Source organism: Coturnix japonica, chromosome 9 (genome assembly GCF_001577835.2).
Source record: "Coturnix japonica isolate 7356 chromosome 9, Coturnix japonica 2.1, whole genome shotgun sequence".
NCBI lineage: Eukaryota > Metazoa > Chordata > Aves > Galliformes > Phasianidae > Coturnix > Coturnix japonica.
In genome coordinates this window covers 6683905-6700484 of record NC_029524.1, presented here as the reverse complement: position 1 = coordinate 6700484, position 16580 = coordinate 6683905, and the positions used below count along the sequence as shown (strand labels likewise).

Sequence of the window (16580 nt, the reverse complement as noted above, 5' to 3'; positions counted from 1 at the left end):
CTAATTTAGCTCAGGAAAGCAGTCAATTTACTAAATTAAAGATTTTAGAAGTCTTGTGAGTAAAGCGAACCAAGGCTTCACCCTCTCATTTCTCCAGGCTTTCATTTCTGTTATCTTACTCATCCTCTCACTTCAGAGCAGGTCAGCTTTGCAGCAGGTCAGGCCATTGGCACATGGACGAGCCCACGTGCAGCACGCGCCGTGCTGAGCAGCCACAGCTGCTGCGGAGCTGCCGTGTCCCAACCCGGTGCCATCATCCCACACGTTGCTGTGGCTACGAGGGAGGCTGGGCAGCCAGCACTCCTTGGGAGATGAGATTGCCATGGCACCGCAGCCAGCAAGATGCTGCTCAGAGCAGGGAGCGTGCTCCGAGTGCTGGGCAGCGGCTTAATTAATGAGGGAATGTGCCACAGCCCCTCACGTGTGTGCTGCCTTGGGAGCCTTTTGGTTAAATAGGTGAGCTTTAACGTAGCTTTGAAAATGAATGGCAAAATGAAGGACCCTGTTAACGAAAGAGATCACGAGCTACAGTAGATTTGCATTCTTATAAGAATAAACTGGAAACAAATTGTACACATTAATTATAGGCGAAAAGCAAATGAGAATCTCCTGCATCCCTGTTAAGGACATATCACTGCCTTCTCAAAGGGAGAAGTGCAGCAGCTTCCCAGGAGGCAGTTAGAGCAGAAGCAGTGCTCAGCAGTGAGCAAGCAGCCACCTGCATCCCTGGGGACCCCACATTTGGGGCACACAGCACTCAGACACATGCCCTAGAGCGGGCAGCAGCAGCAGCCATCCCGATGGCACTTGGCACCCTGAGGGCCACTGGCACTGCCTGGATGCTGTGGGCTGTTCCACCCTTGCAGCCATCACTGCTGCTCTGCGATGGCTGCCTGCAGGGCCGATGCAAGCCAGGCCCAGTCCTTATATGTGGAAAAACTAGAGTGTGCCAACCAGAAAGGTGAGTTCTGGCACTGGGACACCACGGGGCTTCAGCCACTGCACACAGCTCTGCTCACATTGCCAAGGCTAGGGGGGGACACACACGGTGTGAGGAAAGCAGCACAACAGCATCACTGTGGGCAAACACCACTTAGGGGATGTTTAAATAGCACGAATATTTGTTGCCATCCTTCATACTTAACATCTGTGTTTTCTTAATCTCTGGCTTCAGGGTATAAACATGCTCAGATGTGCCCTAGGATATTCACACAACTCCCACTTGAGACTGTCACATGGATGAGCAGAGGAAATCAGTAGAGACAGTTTTGAAAATACCAATGCTTCGGTTTACTTGCACAGGAAATCCAGTTAATTACCAGTTAATTACCCCAGCCTGAGATGGACCGTGTTACTGCCCTCCCCCAAGAGCTGCTCGGCCCCATGAGGCATTTGCTCACCCACAGAGCTGCACACATACACCAGGAACTTCACCTACAGCGGTGCCCATGTCCTCAGCCTCCTGATGAACGCGGCATCATTATGCTTCTTTCATATGAATGCAAAACAAAAAATTACGTATTTGTATTTAATAAATAACAAAAAGCCCAGCATTGTTTGACTATACCTGCTGCATCAACGTGTGTGCTTGGCAGAGGAAGACAGCAGAAGAGGAAACCCAGGCTGCAGGGCTGAGCAGTGCTGGCCAAGGAAGCACAGGCAGGGAGGAGGGTGAGGGGCAGCAGTACCAGAGCACTGCAGAGCTGAGAGCAGAAGTCAGAGTTACCTCGGGTAGGCCTGGGATCAGAGAAGAACCTGGGATATCACGGTACTGCTGGGCAGCAGTTCTGCAGCCTGGCACTTGTTGCACACGTGAACATCATGGGGAAGAGTCCTGTGTGCTCAGTCAGTGCTGGTCAGCTTCACTGGAGTCCACAGGTGCTTCCCAATTTGGAGCAATTCATCAGATGGAGACATTTGAGCATTGAGGATAGGAGCATCTGAGCAGACTATCAGCCTTTGGAGTTTGGGGTCTTGGCAACAAAAGCAAAAACAACAAAATCACAGTAAAAAGTACTACAGCAAACAAGATACTGATGAGTTTCTCAAGTGGGACTGGGATGAAAATCAAAGCTGGAATACTTAATGGTGGGGGCTGCTCCGAAGCCTCCTCTAAAGCTTAACCGTCAGCCTCCTTAGCTGAATGAAGTCACTGTTTACGGATAATGAGCCCTTACAGAGCTCCATCCACAGTCTCCCGATGTCAGGAGGAAAATTCCCCTTTGCCTTAATGGGCTCTGGCTCAAGCCCTTGCTCAGCAGCTGGCTGCACGTGGTGACGAGCGCCGTGGCACTGCTATGGGAAAGCACGCGGCGGCCCCGTGCTCCCACCCGGAGATCAGCAACTCCGCCTGCGGCCACGCTCATAGTGACGGAGAAACTGGGATACGTGGCCAGGCATCCAAAGGAGAGAGGCTCTCCTTCAGCTTCAGAGTCTCAGCAGCAGTCAGCAGCAGCTCAGCTCAGTCCCAAAGCACACAGGGAACACCACGTGAAACCTGGCGAGGCAGGCAGATGTAAACATAAGAGCAAAGAGGAGATGCAACTGGATGATTGAAGATAAACCTGAACTACACGAAGATCTCAAGAAGCTCAGGCACACACTGCAGGGAGAGGGAGCACACAGTGGGATGGCCGTGTGCTGGCTGTTCCTGCGTGGTGCTGGGTCTGTTGCTGGCTGGAAGCTGCCAACAGGACAGAGCTGCCCTCAGCACTACTGCAGCTTTTCAGAAAAAGTAAATAAACATAAGCAAAGCAGATGGAAGTCGTTAGAATCTGAATGCCTGCAGTCCTAGCAGTACATTTCGATTATCCCAGATTACTTTAGGCCGTAAAAAAATGATGCTTCAAGCATCTAAAACCACAAAAGGAGAGGAAAATCACTGCTGGCCCAAGCAAGCGTGAGTCCCCAGAGCCAAAAGAGCAGCACCCTGCTCTGCAGCACAGAGCCTACCCTGCACACCAGCCTGCCTCCAGCATGCACTCTGGGGCCGGGCAGGTGCCGGGGGTCCAGGCAGCATCACACAGCCCAGCACAGCCTGAGAGGATGGAGCAGGGCCAGGTGTCACAGCAGCTGCTGCTGCAGCTCCCAAAAGCTGTTCCTTCTGGCCTGGCCCTATGGAGGATCACACAGTTATCCCACCCCCACCTGTGCCAAATGGTGAAAGTGATAGTAATTTTTTAAAAAGGGCTAATAATAGTAAGAATAGATGCCTTTTCCACGGACACTCCTCCTTGTTGCTAAGCAGCATTCTCTGTGGGGCACCTCCCCAAAGCCACAGCTGCTGTGCATGGGGTGGGCTGCAACAGATGCCTGGGCACACAGGGTGGGATGCCAGCCTGGCAGCCAAGGGCAGCTGGTTGCAGCTGCTGTCACTTGCTGGGCACCACAACGGGGCTGGGGTGGTTTTTCAGTTTCGTGCTAAACCAACACATCTATAGAGTCATCTGTGGGACAGCAGCAGCTCCTCCATCCCCTGTGTGCGCTGACAGTGGCAGCAGCACGGCTCCAACTCCTGTGCTCTGCACCGGCCATCACAACACCAAGCGCTCGGGGCCAAAGGGAGGAGGCAGACCTGTAGGGCACAGCATCAGGATTTCCCTGCACTGCACAAGGCCTCGGGCTGCTGTGGCTGTTGCAGCAGCGCAGGTGTACACGGGGAGGAAGCGATGCAAGACTTAAATCCATCCGCTCTGCGCTTTGGGTGATGTCCAGGATCCACGGGACTGGAGGCGCTGCCCTCCCTCGCAACTCGCTGTTGAATAGCGCTGCTAATTGCCCGCTGTGTGCGAAGTGATAACGTTAGACTGCCCTCTACTTGCTGTGCCCCTACTTGCATACTTTACAGCAACGCGCACGGGGGATGTTCCGCTGCGGTTCGCTCCCTGCAGCGCCGGATTTTCTGCTTGCAACTGAATACAGCAAAAGCAAGCAACTCTGGGGATGCTCAGTTTAGGGGACTAGCTAAGAAAGACAGCTGTGTATGGAATGGGCTGCAACAGATGCCTGGCAGCAGCAGAAGGAGGGTGCTAGGAAGGCAGGAAGCCCACCTACAACAAAGCAAGCAGCAGGGAAAGGCAGGCCAGAAGGCCCTGGAAGCCAACAGGGAGCAAAGAGGGGCCGTACCCTCCCACCAGGAGAGGTTTTCACAGGAACCCATTTGTTAGGGCATCAAACAAGCAAAACACCTCTGGAAGAGGCGTACTATGTTTTGTTGATGGCATCTCTAGCAAGACAGGGAGCAGAGGCAGAACAGGCAGGCAGACCCCTGTCACCTCTCCAGCTCCTATCCCCAACAAGGTCCACATGGGTCTGCATCAGATAGAAAAAACCAAAGTCTTCTTGCCTGCTGCAGACCACCTACACAGCATTAGCTGGGAGAACTCCAGGTGTGTGCATGCATATGCGTGTACCTTAGTGGAATCACAATAAATCACAGATTTATCAGTCCCTTTTGGTACAGAAAGTATTGGGGAAAAAAATCGACCTTTTTCTCCATTGTTGTATGCCTCTTACACAACCTTGGCTGCTGGGGAAAGAAAGGATGCAATTGCTGAATAGGTCAGATTGCTCACTGGTTCTCTCAGCCTTCCTTTGTTACACAGCCCAAGAAGGAACAAGCTAAGCCATGACTCGCAACAGAATCAAGCAAACACGTTTCATTTCCAAGAACATTGGCAGTGCTGCTCAGTAAATGTGGGTGAGATTCCAGAGAAGTGAACTGTTTAGACGTAAAATTCTTAGTGCCTTTTAACAACCAGCTTCCTTACAGCTTTCTGAGCATCTACAACATAACTTCCAACTGCATCAAGTAATGGAAAAAGAAACTGGATGATGCTTTTTGAGTAATTCTCGAGTCAAATGCGTTAGACATTTAAGCTTTTAAGCCAACAGATCCACAGCATACCAGGAACAGCATCAAAATAGTGTCTTTGCAGCAAAAAATTTCTGATGTAAATCTTATTTAGAAAAGACTTAACTGTATCTGATCACACGAAGGTAAACCTTGAAACAAAGCCTACATTTAACTAATGACCCATCCAGGCCTTTTTGCTAGGCTGACATACAGTAAATTTCATGGCTGTTTGCCACAATAGCCACTCTCTTTTGCTGTCCATGTTTTTATACTCCAAAATGATGCTGTTTTCCTTCTCACCCTATGTGCCTCAAAAAGCAAGCACTCAATCTGCACCAATAACTTGCCATTTCTGAAGGATTCAAGACACCATTTACCAGGCCTGCGCAAAACAGTCACCGGGAACCACAAATGTTTCCATCAAAACCATTTACATTTATCCATTTGTTTCTCAACTACCTGCAAATGATTACTAACTCCTTACCACCGCTAATAGAAAGTATTACAGATATAGAGAAAAAACAAAGCTTGTTCTAATAAAGTGAGAAAAGGTGCATCAGAAACATTTCAAAAGAGGAAAGAAAGCTTTTTTGATTGCTCTTCCTTCCTGCAGCCCAAAGGGCTATCCACACACCTTGGGCCATTTTTAATATAGGTGTGAGCTATCTTAACCCATTCAATTCAAAGACTCTGTATTTGCAGACTATGTTAACAGGCTAGAGGTGAAACCAAGGCACGTGGTTATTTTCCTGCTCTTGTGCTCAGCTGCACTGCATGACGCCAAAGCCTAAATCAAGCCATTCCTGTTTCTCACATGGAGTAGTACCAGTGGCTGCATCACCCTTGAGGAGATGGACAATCACAGAAAACAGGGCTGATACACACAACAGGAAATGATGTTTTCTAACAGCCATTTCTCATGCACAATTTCTGGGGAAAACAGTGGCACTTTTCCATGTCATTTGCTTTTCTCCAGCTCCTGCCTGCCAAAGAACTTTTGGATTGAATAGCAGGAAGACCACCTTCCCTCCCCCCACCAGGGAACCTGCTTTGCAGGGGTTGGACTTCATCCCCAGAGGTCCCTTCCAGTCCCACTCATTCTGTAATACACAGAAATACTAAAAATCACGTTACTCCTAAGTCTTGAAAGAAAGCTCTATTTCTTTCACAGCTCAGGACAGCTGACTAAAGGGCCTTTCAGCCAGTCAGGTGCTCTCATTCCCTCCTATCTCCCCTAGATTTTTCTCCTGTAGAAAGCAGTAACAGTGCAGCAGTTCAGGATATTTTCAGACAAAGTTATTATATCAATTATTTTGAATCTTATATCTTTCCAATATTTCCTTAACAGATCTTTTTCCCCTGACAAGTAGAGCTCCTTAAATGGTTACATACTTATCCTTTCTGAAATCATTCGCTATCATAAATTACCTACTACAACAGTCTTGGATGGTTTATGTTATTTAAAAAGATCCTCCTAAAAGGCATTTTAGCAGCTGTGGGTGCTTAAGGGGGGCGGGGGGGCAGCATTACATGGGTTATATTACCCTAAACGAATTCAACATTAAAAAAAGTCATTTGAAGGAAAGAAAGCAATAACTTTGATGAGAACTGAAACCCAGGAAGCTGGAGCCCCCCCCATGGCTGGTTAAACAGACCAAGATCAGCAACCCAGCAGAGAAGGCTCAACATTCAGCCAGCACTATGACTCTGTGCATATCAGGAGTTTGTGAGGAAAGAGAAAAATAAAGAGGCATTAAAAGCTGAGTTGCCTCCAGGTTGAATTACCAGCAACAGTCTGGGAAATCAAACCCACAATCTTTGATCTATCTGCTCAAGACCTTCAGAAATCCACTTGCAAACATCAAGCATCACTTCCCAATCTGACCCATAAACTCAAAACCTGAACACCAAACGGAGGTGCTAATAAACCTGGAGACTAGGAACTGTCAGCATCTTCCAGCTGCAAGGTTTTAACATGCTGGTGCTCTTCAAAAGTAGAAATATAGTGGCAAGTCGCTGCTTTACAACTGAGCTGGCAAGCCCTGTGCATTAGGACAACTGTTACCTTGTCCAGAGAGAGAAGCCAGCTGCAATTCTAACATGCAGAAATATAAATCGCCAACACATGCATATCACTAACAACTGAGCAGTCAACCAGAATCTTCCCCATCTGCCAACACAAGGGCATGGCCATTGACACAGAAAAACACCCAGATATCAAACAGGAGCAATGCAGGGAGAGCAAACATCCCAGCCAACACTTCTCCTTGAAGGCAATGCTTTGAATGTGCTTTCAACTAATCCACTCCCATCCATCAACTGACACATTCTCATTTGTTAGTCAAGTCACTTATTTACAACTAGACTGATAAAAATGAAAAGCTGCTTTAAAAACTGGACATACAGCGCCTGATTTGTGAAATTAATTTTATTTTTGAAACATGATATCCAATTACAAATAAATAATTCATACAATATAACTCAATTAGGATATACAACGTTCAGGCAGGTCCTAGTAACAACCAAGATCACACTGAAAAGGAGTTTAAATTAATTAACCTATTACAGAAATATACAACCGGTCGTTCAATTGATTTCTCAGCCCAGCCCAAGGTGTACACAAGTTGAAAATAGTTCCTCTGATCAGAAACAGACGTACACAAATTAACACCTACTCCAAAGTAGTTACTGCATCACATAAAGGCTGCACGGCGTGGCCTACACGTAGCTTTAGTACAGAAAGCTTGTGCATTCTAGCAGGATACGGGTTCATCCCACAGCAATTTCTGCACACAGACTTCCAAGCTTTACAGGATGTTTTTGTGCATGGTTTCAACCCTTCCAGCTACTAGCCATCAAGCCAGCAGCACGAGGATACACATCATGTTCTTACCTTCAGTTCCACGTTGTTCTTTGCTTTCATTTCAGCCAAATACTTCACTGCTGACCTACAGCTTCCCACTGAGGTATGGTTCTTGCATGTGCAAACTGCAGTAACAGCAGCATTGGTAAACTCACAAGGTCTCTGCTGATGCTATTTGTTAATTTCCTGACCTGTTCCACGAATCGATATTCTCCACAAAGAACATTTATCATGTCTAGATTGAATTTAGTCTAAAGTCCTGATATATTTTTAAGTAGTTATGGGATTTGTTATAGGAGATTCACAGCATCCTTGGAATTTCTTGGACAGTCATTTTTATAAATGAAATACATTTTTATGCTACATAAATTCTCACAGCAGAGAAAGTAGTTACCATTCCCAATGGTCCAAAATTCTGCAAGGCTTATATTTACAAAAGTTCTGTTAAAAATCCCACCCCCTTTTGGGGCCCCTCAGGTGAGGTATATACCCTTTGTTCTCAATTTGAACTCAGATTGTTCAAAAGTCACAGCTCTTCTCAATGCAAACTTCCCCATGGGATGAAGGCTGCTACTGCTAACCAAGCACTTCTCATAGCTCACTCTATAGCTGCCTACACATGCAATATGTGCCCTCAGGTGGTTCTGTTGTTTCTTTCTACACTGGGCATAGGAAGACTGAATAAAGAAAACGAAGATACCAGGCAAATTGCTGGCATTATAAGTGAATAATGCATTGTACATCTACACCGGTACCACTAGCATTTCAAACTCCCTCCAGTTGTCTTTCTGCTCAGCAGTGCACATGGTGCCAACGTGGTGGCAGCCCCAGATCCCTGCCAGTCACAGCACTCACTGGCCTCAATGGGAGCTGGAAGAAGGCAGAGCCGAGCAGCATTACATTATCACGCTCACCATGAGGTTTTTTTTTTTAAGCCCATCCAAATATTTTATAAGTCTTTCAGAACTTCAACACTGAAGCTGAAATTGATGAACCACTTCAACTTCACATCCCATGTAAGAAAAGTTCCGCAATGAATCTGATTCCTGAAGGAGGAGGAGCTATTTATACTGATACCAACATTAAACATAGAAAACCTGAACTGAAAATAATCATCATCATCAAATACAGACTGCAGCCCAATCAGAGAGAAAAAAAAGAGAACTACTAATACCAAATGATTTTAGTTTCATTTACACAATTCACCCAAAACTGCATGTAAACTCTGGAATAACAATTTCCAATTCCTTCTGAATTTACCAAACAAATCAAATCTGCTGCACGAAGCACCAGGTGAATATACATAGTAACAGTACTTGAGCGATTTATTAACCATAGTCATCAAAAACCACTTGAGCAATGCACACCCTGTGCTGAGTGCAAACACCTTAAGAACCTGCTGATGGAGGACAGACACAGCACCACATTGCCCTGCGGTCCTGGCAACTTCCACATCCTGACAGTTCATTTCCAATATGAATCTTTACCTATCATTTATTATCTACGTACCTGAAGGCATGACTCTTGTAAAAGCAGTTCTGCTTTTTGCTTGTTTTCTGTATTTCCATTTCACCTGTTACACCACAAACACAACAATCTTTCACAGACTGCAGAAGAGGGAATCCGCAATAACCTAATGAAGAACAGCACAAACCTTCTCAGCCTTTTTCCAAGACTCAGACCTACTTGATAACATTCAACTGCTCTGAAACTGCTTTCTGTAACTACAACTGTCACATCAAAACTCTGAGTGCTAGCAGCAGGAATTCCCTTCCCCAGTCAAACCTTCTGCTGTTCAGAACTGCCATAGGCTACCATAACATACTACTAAGTGAGCAGCAAGACCTCAACTTTTAGCACTGCCAATATGTTACACATAGGAATCATCTCCAAATGAACACCGTTTTTGTACCTGCTCCATCACAAAGCTGAGGGATGTATGGGTCTTTCACATTCTGACGGAACTGTGATTATTCTTTCTAGAAATATTTTGAGATGAAAACTCAAAGCTGAAACAAATCTAAATGATAAAGAGACCTCCGGTAACTTTTCAAACAATATTCACATATCTACAGCAAAACAGAAACTGAGGCTCCTTCCCAAAGTAAGAATTCGGGTGTAATGATTAGACAAGTAACACAAATACAGCTCTGGCTGACAAATACCTCAAAGATCTGTTTTTAAAATGAAAAATAAAAACTAAAAACCCCAAACCTCTGAATAGAAGAACACAACATTAAAAGGGAGATTTGTAATGGCACAAAGGGCAGCTAGGCACTGTGTGAACTGAGAACATAACTGCTATTAGGACTTTAGGTTCCCCTCTCCCCAGTAAGATTTGGATTGCAGCTAGCACAGAACAGGGCTGTAATCATACTTGTACAACCCAAACAGTAAACCCACTGTGTTGTCCAAACCTAACAAGAAAACAGAATGGGATTTGCTGCAGTCCCTCTGCTAAACAGACACTGTCAAACTTATAAAGAATTAACTGAAATTCATTCTGAGAGTTCTTATTAGCTCTGTACAGTTCAACTACTGTATGGAATGGTCATAAGCTACTTCAAGGGGCTTCTGTATTCAAGAGATTATTCTCGCATTTCATTTCTGCTGTGTTAGTGTTATTTAATACAAAAGATGCTCACCAACACCTGCACTGTCACCCACCTTAATGCAGAGCTGTGCTGTGACCACCTTTTCACTTTCAGACAAAAATAAAAGAAACCATTAGGCACATATTAGAGGTGTTTTAAACAAGCTGTAATGTCAAACATTTTCTCCCTTGGATTCACACAGAAAAATACCACAGCAGCAAATGAACCTCTGTTCAACAGTGATCTCATTATAAGCGTTTTTAATTTACATAACGTCACAACATCAGTACCTTATCTATAAATAGTTAGGTAAAAAAAGGCCCCCAGTATTACCATTTCTTACATAGCCAAGTTCTCCCTATATACATCCAAATGTTAAAGATACAAATAAAACATTATACAGGATTTATAAATGTTTAAAAACTTGAGGCTTCAGAATCATGGTTTCCCAAAAACAGTCAGGAGAATCCAAGAACTGACAAGGTAGAAGAGAAAACTGGGAAAAAAGGAGACAGACACGAGTTTGCTGCCTTAAGATTTTACTAAACTCGCCGGTCATCGAGGTGATGTTATCAGAAATAACAGTTTAGGCTCCAAATGAGGAATGGTGGTTTGGTGTTTGATCTCAAGTGCTGAGACAGGCAATTCAAGTATTTCCTATTTGATCTGAGCTCACTGTAGCAAAATGGTGCAGAAAAATATTTATTTTACATTTGTTCCGTACATCCGATCGATGTCCATCTGATAATGAGCCGTGAGCTCCTTGCGCTTTAGTTTGAACGCATCTGTCACTAGGCCAGTCTCAGGGGTCCAAGGGTCAGGGCTCAAACGGATTTTTACTGGTATTTCAAACTTCTCCAGATTAGCTACAAAGAAATAAAATAATAAATAAAAATCACACAACCGTTTTTACAATACAAAACGTAACATAAGCATTTTCATACAATTAATTAAAAAAATGAGGATCCATATTCTCACACAGAGAAGCATAGGAAATCACTGAAGAAGCATTTCACAAATACCCTATAGTCAGGCTCTGAAAACCCCAGAGTGATCATGCACACAGCTGCAGGATCAGTGCTTATTCTCCAATTCCCACTGAAATACTGGAATAAGGCTCAGATGTTGGGCTGCCTGCACTGTTCCCTAGCTTCAGAAAAGCCTCAGTGCATACTTTAAAGCCTACAATACCAAAGGGAAAAACAAAACCATATAAAATAACACAAAGTGTATGTAATAAGTGCCTAAGGATTAAATCAGATATTCTGTTTCATCCATTTTAATGAAATAGTTGCAACAATAGAATCCTCTTCAAACAGTCAGTGCTACTCAAAAAAATGCAATGTTGTACATCCCAGCAGCTCCTCAAAAAGAACTTCCCTGTATGCTCCGTGCCTTGAAGGAACATCTGCTAGAGATATGGACGTGAAAATAAAAGTCTATTGCTCTACTGAGTCTGTATTCATCTTAAGATTATATTCCAGCATCACAAATGTGCAAATATGCTACTCACATAGCTTAAGGTATTCACAAGTAATATGAAGGAGAGGTGAAGGCTAACAGGACAGACTGTTGGAAGTATAGAATTATCCAGGGTGGAAAAGATGAAGGCAAGTTGCAAAGAGCTACTGAAAGACATCACAATACTGAATGACTGCACAACAGGGGAAAACACTCACTGCAGAAAGATGTAGAAGAGGATGCATGAGGAAAAATGAATTGAACCTCCGCAGTGACTATTTAGAAAACATTCTGTGGCAATAACAGTTATGTGACAAAAGTTCAGCTCTCAGAAAAGGTCAAAATAAGGAAGAAAAAAAAAGGCAGAAATTGTTACATAAGAAGAAACAAAATATCACTGCGCCACTGCATAATTCCACACCAGAACAGCTAAGTAGATTACAAGCAATTAGCATGATAAAGACACAGCTGAGAGGGAAGTATAATAGACACTGAAAAAATCCCTGGCTGCCATTGTGACCATTCACTGCTTCTTCCAGCACAAGAGCTCAGCAGAACCAAATGACCCTTGCAGACAGCAGGGATAAAATACAGAAGAGGCATTTCTTCGCCTCTAACATTGCTGAACCGAGCAACTCTGCCACAAGACAGTATGGATACTGATAATTACATAACTTCAAAATATGACTGAAATGTTAAATCAGAAGAAGGCTTCTTAAAGCCACGAGGCACAGCTTTCCCTCAGATATAAGACAATGGAGGCTAGGAGAACCCACAACACTGTGGGCTTGTTTCATTCACCTACGTGTAAGTATGAAGCACATGAGACTGTCTAGTACTCAGCATAGTATGTATTACCAGTCTATAGGAGACCCACTTTATTCTGGTCTAGAGGCAGAAGGTCAAGATGATACTATAGGAAATCCTAAACAGCATTAGACACAAAGACATAAGCAACCAAACTGCTTTATGGAAATTTCACTCCATGTATGTTCTATGAATATATAACAAAATCCATATGCATGAGGAAATACTTTTAGGGCATACGCCTGTCCTTTTCACGGACACTTACTGCCCAGCTACTCACCTGCCATGGCAGCCTCAGCCAGCACCTTCAGTACCTCTTTTTCCATCTCTGAACTGTTACAGATTTCTTCCCAGGTTCCTTTAAATCCTTTCTTTCGAGCTAGTTCTACAAGCTCCTTTTGATTTGGCACAACAAATCCAATGACGTAAGAATGGAAACTGAGAAGTATAACATATTTTAGTATGAATTTTGTGAAGTTAATGACTCTTCAACAACAACATTACGAGATGAGGAAATTGCAGTTCATACAGGGATATGGCTCTTAACAACTGACTATTGTTCACCTGATTATCTTTCTGAAGTAGTATGCAAATCACCTTAGCCTGCTTAAAAGTAAGTAGAAAGAGAAGCTACTTACCTTACCCTTACCACAACTGGATTGCTTCAAGGTGTGCTGTCCATATGCATATTCCACTGTGCCTCATGCTCAAAGCTTTGGGGAAGCAGAACCCATACGATGTCAATGCGCCCTGCCTTTCCTCATGCTTTGCATCTTGGTATGAAGACAGGTGTGCAGCTTCCCTACCTCAGTTTCCTCTCAACTGCAGAAATCCAGTTACTGTAGAGGAGCAGAGGACTGCAGTGAAGAGGGGTTGGAGAGCAGATTGTGGAATAAGCATATGCACAACACATCTCAAAGAACGCCTGCTTCTGTAGGGGAAGTAACTTCTCTTTCTCTTTCAAGTGGTTCTCCACACGCTCTCTACTGGTGGCAATCTTTGTCTACTTCTGATATGTCTAGAACATACAAAGCCATTATCTCAAAGTCTTTGGAAAACAATGAAACAACTATCCCTGAAACAAGAAATCATGATTTCTGAGATGGTAAAAAGCTTAAGGAAAATGTGAACAGAACCTTATGTATAGAGTTGCTACATAACGTATCTCTCCTCTCCACAAAAGCCATTTATCATGAATTGAAACTGTTTTTGGTTGGTTGTTTTGTTTTGACTTCTCAGCTTTCCTGTCTCTTTTCCCCTCTTAAATTTCTTTGGGATTTTAAGCAGTGTCCCTTCCTTATTGTTTGTGCCTCACTGAGCTCCAAGCAGATGCTGTTCCCAGTTTTCTTCTGGACTCTTTTTAGGTGGTCCACCTTTTCCCAAGCGTTGTGTCCAGAACTAAAATCCTTTAACACTTAGTAAAGCAAAAATACTACTGCGCATCTGGTTGGTTACACATTTTATTATGCCATGTATTTACCTGTGTGCAACAGCATGACATTTGGTGATCAATATCAATTCCTACTCAACTACTACCAGCTGGTGGGGTGGTTTGTGGTTTTTTTTACATGCATACAAAAAAAAAGATAACAACAGTACTAACAACAGTACTTTTTGACTACAGTGATCTTACACCACAATAAAAATTAGGTCAATGACAAAGAAATTACCAACAAAATGAATAAGTATACTTTGCTAGATTAAGCAATAAAACAGATAGCTTCTACTTAAGGAATGCTTCAGATTGACCGGACAAATTATTTTAGATGTTCTTACACTTGACTATTACAAAATATAGTTATCATAACTTCGCAAATCATCTGTGAATGCATGTGAAGTATTACATACTAGACATGTCAATTGCAAGAGAATTACTGAAATTGACAGGTCTTTTAGAAGTATTCTAGTACGCTGCAGATGGTCACGTTTACCTTAGAAAATTAGCCAAAAAAATTGACAGTACACTTCTGATAATGAACTCCAATCCTAGCACTGCAGAAATCGCCATCTGTAGAAGGCTACAGCCATCAATTACAGAGAGCACTCAGAACATGCATGAAACTTCATGCAGCCAAATCTGAGATGTGCCCATTGGGTGAAAACCACAATGAAAGCTTAATATCATGAAAGCTTCTCAGCAGTGTTAGCTCCAATGCCTATTTTTCCAAAACTATCAAAACTGATGTCACACCATGACTGTTAGTTATGAAATAACACAGAACCAGGTGAACAAACCAGAAGTTCACCTTTCAGTCTACCATTACAGAGCAATTGTCTGCTGTCTGCTCCAGCTTCCTTCAAAATTAAGTGGAATTATAGTGGCCATGCTAAATAAGAGTACTCTGGATCATTCAGAAGCTCCAAAATGACAACAGGAAAACAAGACCATCTGAAGTATGTTTATACATTTAAGTCTATACTATGTATAGACAGGAAATTCTAGAAATAGAAACTTAAGATATGTCTGAGCCCTTACATGTCTAATTTAGTAGTACAGTTAGAAACTGAAAGCACATTTATCGCTATTTGTTAGCTGTGAGTCTGCACGGTATTTACAGAGCCTTCAAGCTTTGGGGTTTCTGTGGGTGTTTTGCAGGGGTACAAGTCAGCTTGTGGGCTATTGGTTTTGTTTTTACTCCCTCCTTCCTCTGAAGAACAGATCACAGTTAAATACAGCAAACAGCAAGATGTGCTAAGGCTTGTATAAGTAATAACTCTAAACTGCTTGATTAACATCTGTTACGAAAGCAGCTAGAGCTCAGTTGTTCTTCAGACTGGAAAAGAGGGAAATGAAAGAGACTCCAAAAAATGATGGGAAAAAAGATACAATTCAGACATTTTAGTTTTCACAAAGAACACTATTGTTTTAAATAAGAGTTGAAAATATCCACACAAAACATTTTGCTTATAGCTTCAGGAAAAACAGAGAAAGAATACAGCAATAACAAAACACCAGCTGCTTCTCACCTGCTTGCATATGCACAAATGTTATCTACCAGCGGAAGATTCTTCAGAGCTGCTTCTACTTTGCCAAGAGAAACATATTCTCCCGCTTGCAGTTTTACAAGGTCTTTTTTACGATCTATTGACAAAGAATGAAATCTAATGTTAGTTATGCAACACAGAAGTTTGACATTGATTTTATACTTCTCTGAGATGTATGTATACACATCAGAAAGCAAGCTGACTCATGTTTGGAGTACGTTCTGGAAGCATTTAATGTCACATTTACAGGCTTCTATTTTATTAACCTATCCCTCACTAAAGCATGAACCACATTTGAGCTGCACAGATTTTCTGCCTGTAAACCAGCACTTCCTATATCACAGCACTAGCATGTAAAGGGAAGACAACTACAATTACAGAAAAGCCAGCATCTGGCTAGAAACACACATTGTTGTTAGACACTCAGCTGTCTGAGGCAGGAGGGCTACAGCATTTGGTGATATTTTGCTATTTATTTCTAGACTGAAACCATATTTAAATAGTGACTGTCGGTTATATGAAACACAACAAAAATTGAAACTGCAAATTAAGCCCAAATTACTTGAGCTTAATGTATGCAGCCCAAAGAAGGCCAAAGGTGGAAGGCCAGACCCACCTTTGTATGCCAAGAGATGCAGATTTTTTGTTAACTACAGCAAGACACAGCCCTGAAAAACAGATTGTGCATATATATATATGTTTACCTGAATTTAAGAACTCACCAATAATTTTTAGACATCCGTCTGGATGAAACTCTCCAATATCTCCAGTATGGAGCCACCTCTGCCCATTCTCATCAACAGTGAAATCTTTTCTGGTTCGTCCTTCATTTTTATAGTAGCCCACAGTCACGTTTTGTCCTCCAATAAGAATCTCACCTCTAGGATATGGTTTATCAGTGTTGTAATATCCACCTGAGAATTGTTCCAGTTAACAAGTATTAAAAATACATTCCAAAGCAAGAATCCCTATTACTTTTGTATTCAAATACCAACAAATTTAGTAAGCCCTTAGG

At 43.0% G+C, this 16580-nt stretch overlaps 1 protein-coding gene across 3 annotated transcripts in view; it reads right to left on the bottom strand.

The window, feature by feature from the left end:
• Window positions 1-9817: 9817 nt before the first annotated feature.
• Window positions 9818-16580, bottom strand: part of ACSL3 (acyl-CoA synthetase long chain family member 3) — a 33615-nt gene continuing 26852 nt past the window's right edge. For 2 of the 3 annotated variants that reach the window (XM_015871346.2, XM_015871347.2), the window contains exons 12-15: window positions 16288-16479; window positions 15548-15662; window positions 12861-13018; window positions 9818-11178 (exon numbers count right to left, since the gene is read on the bottom strand). In XM_015871346.2, coding sequence (XP_015726832.1) covers window positions 11015-11178; window positions 12861-13018; window positions 15548-15662; window positions 16288-16479 — 629 coding nt within the window. In that variant the 3' untranslated portion in view covers window positions 9818-11014. Of the gene's footprint in view, window positions 11179-12860; window positions 13019-13218; window positions 13420-15547; window positions 15663-16287; window positions 16480-16580 lie in introns of those variants that run through there. The other variant, XR_001557125.2, reaches the window with a different exon arrangement.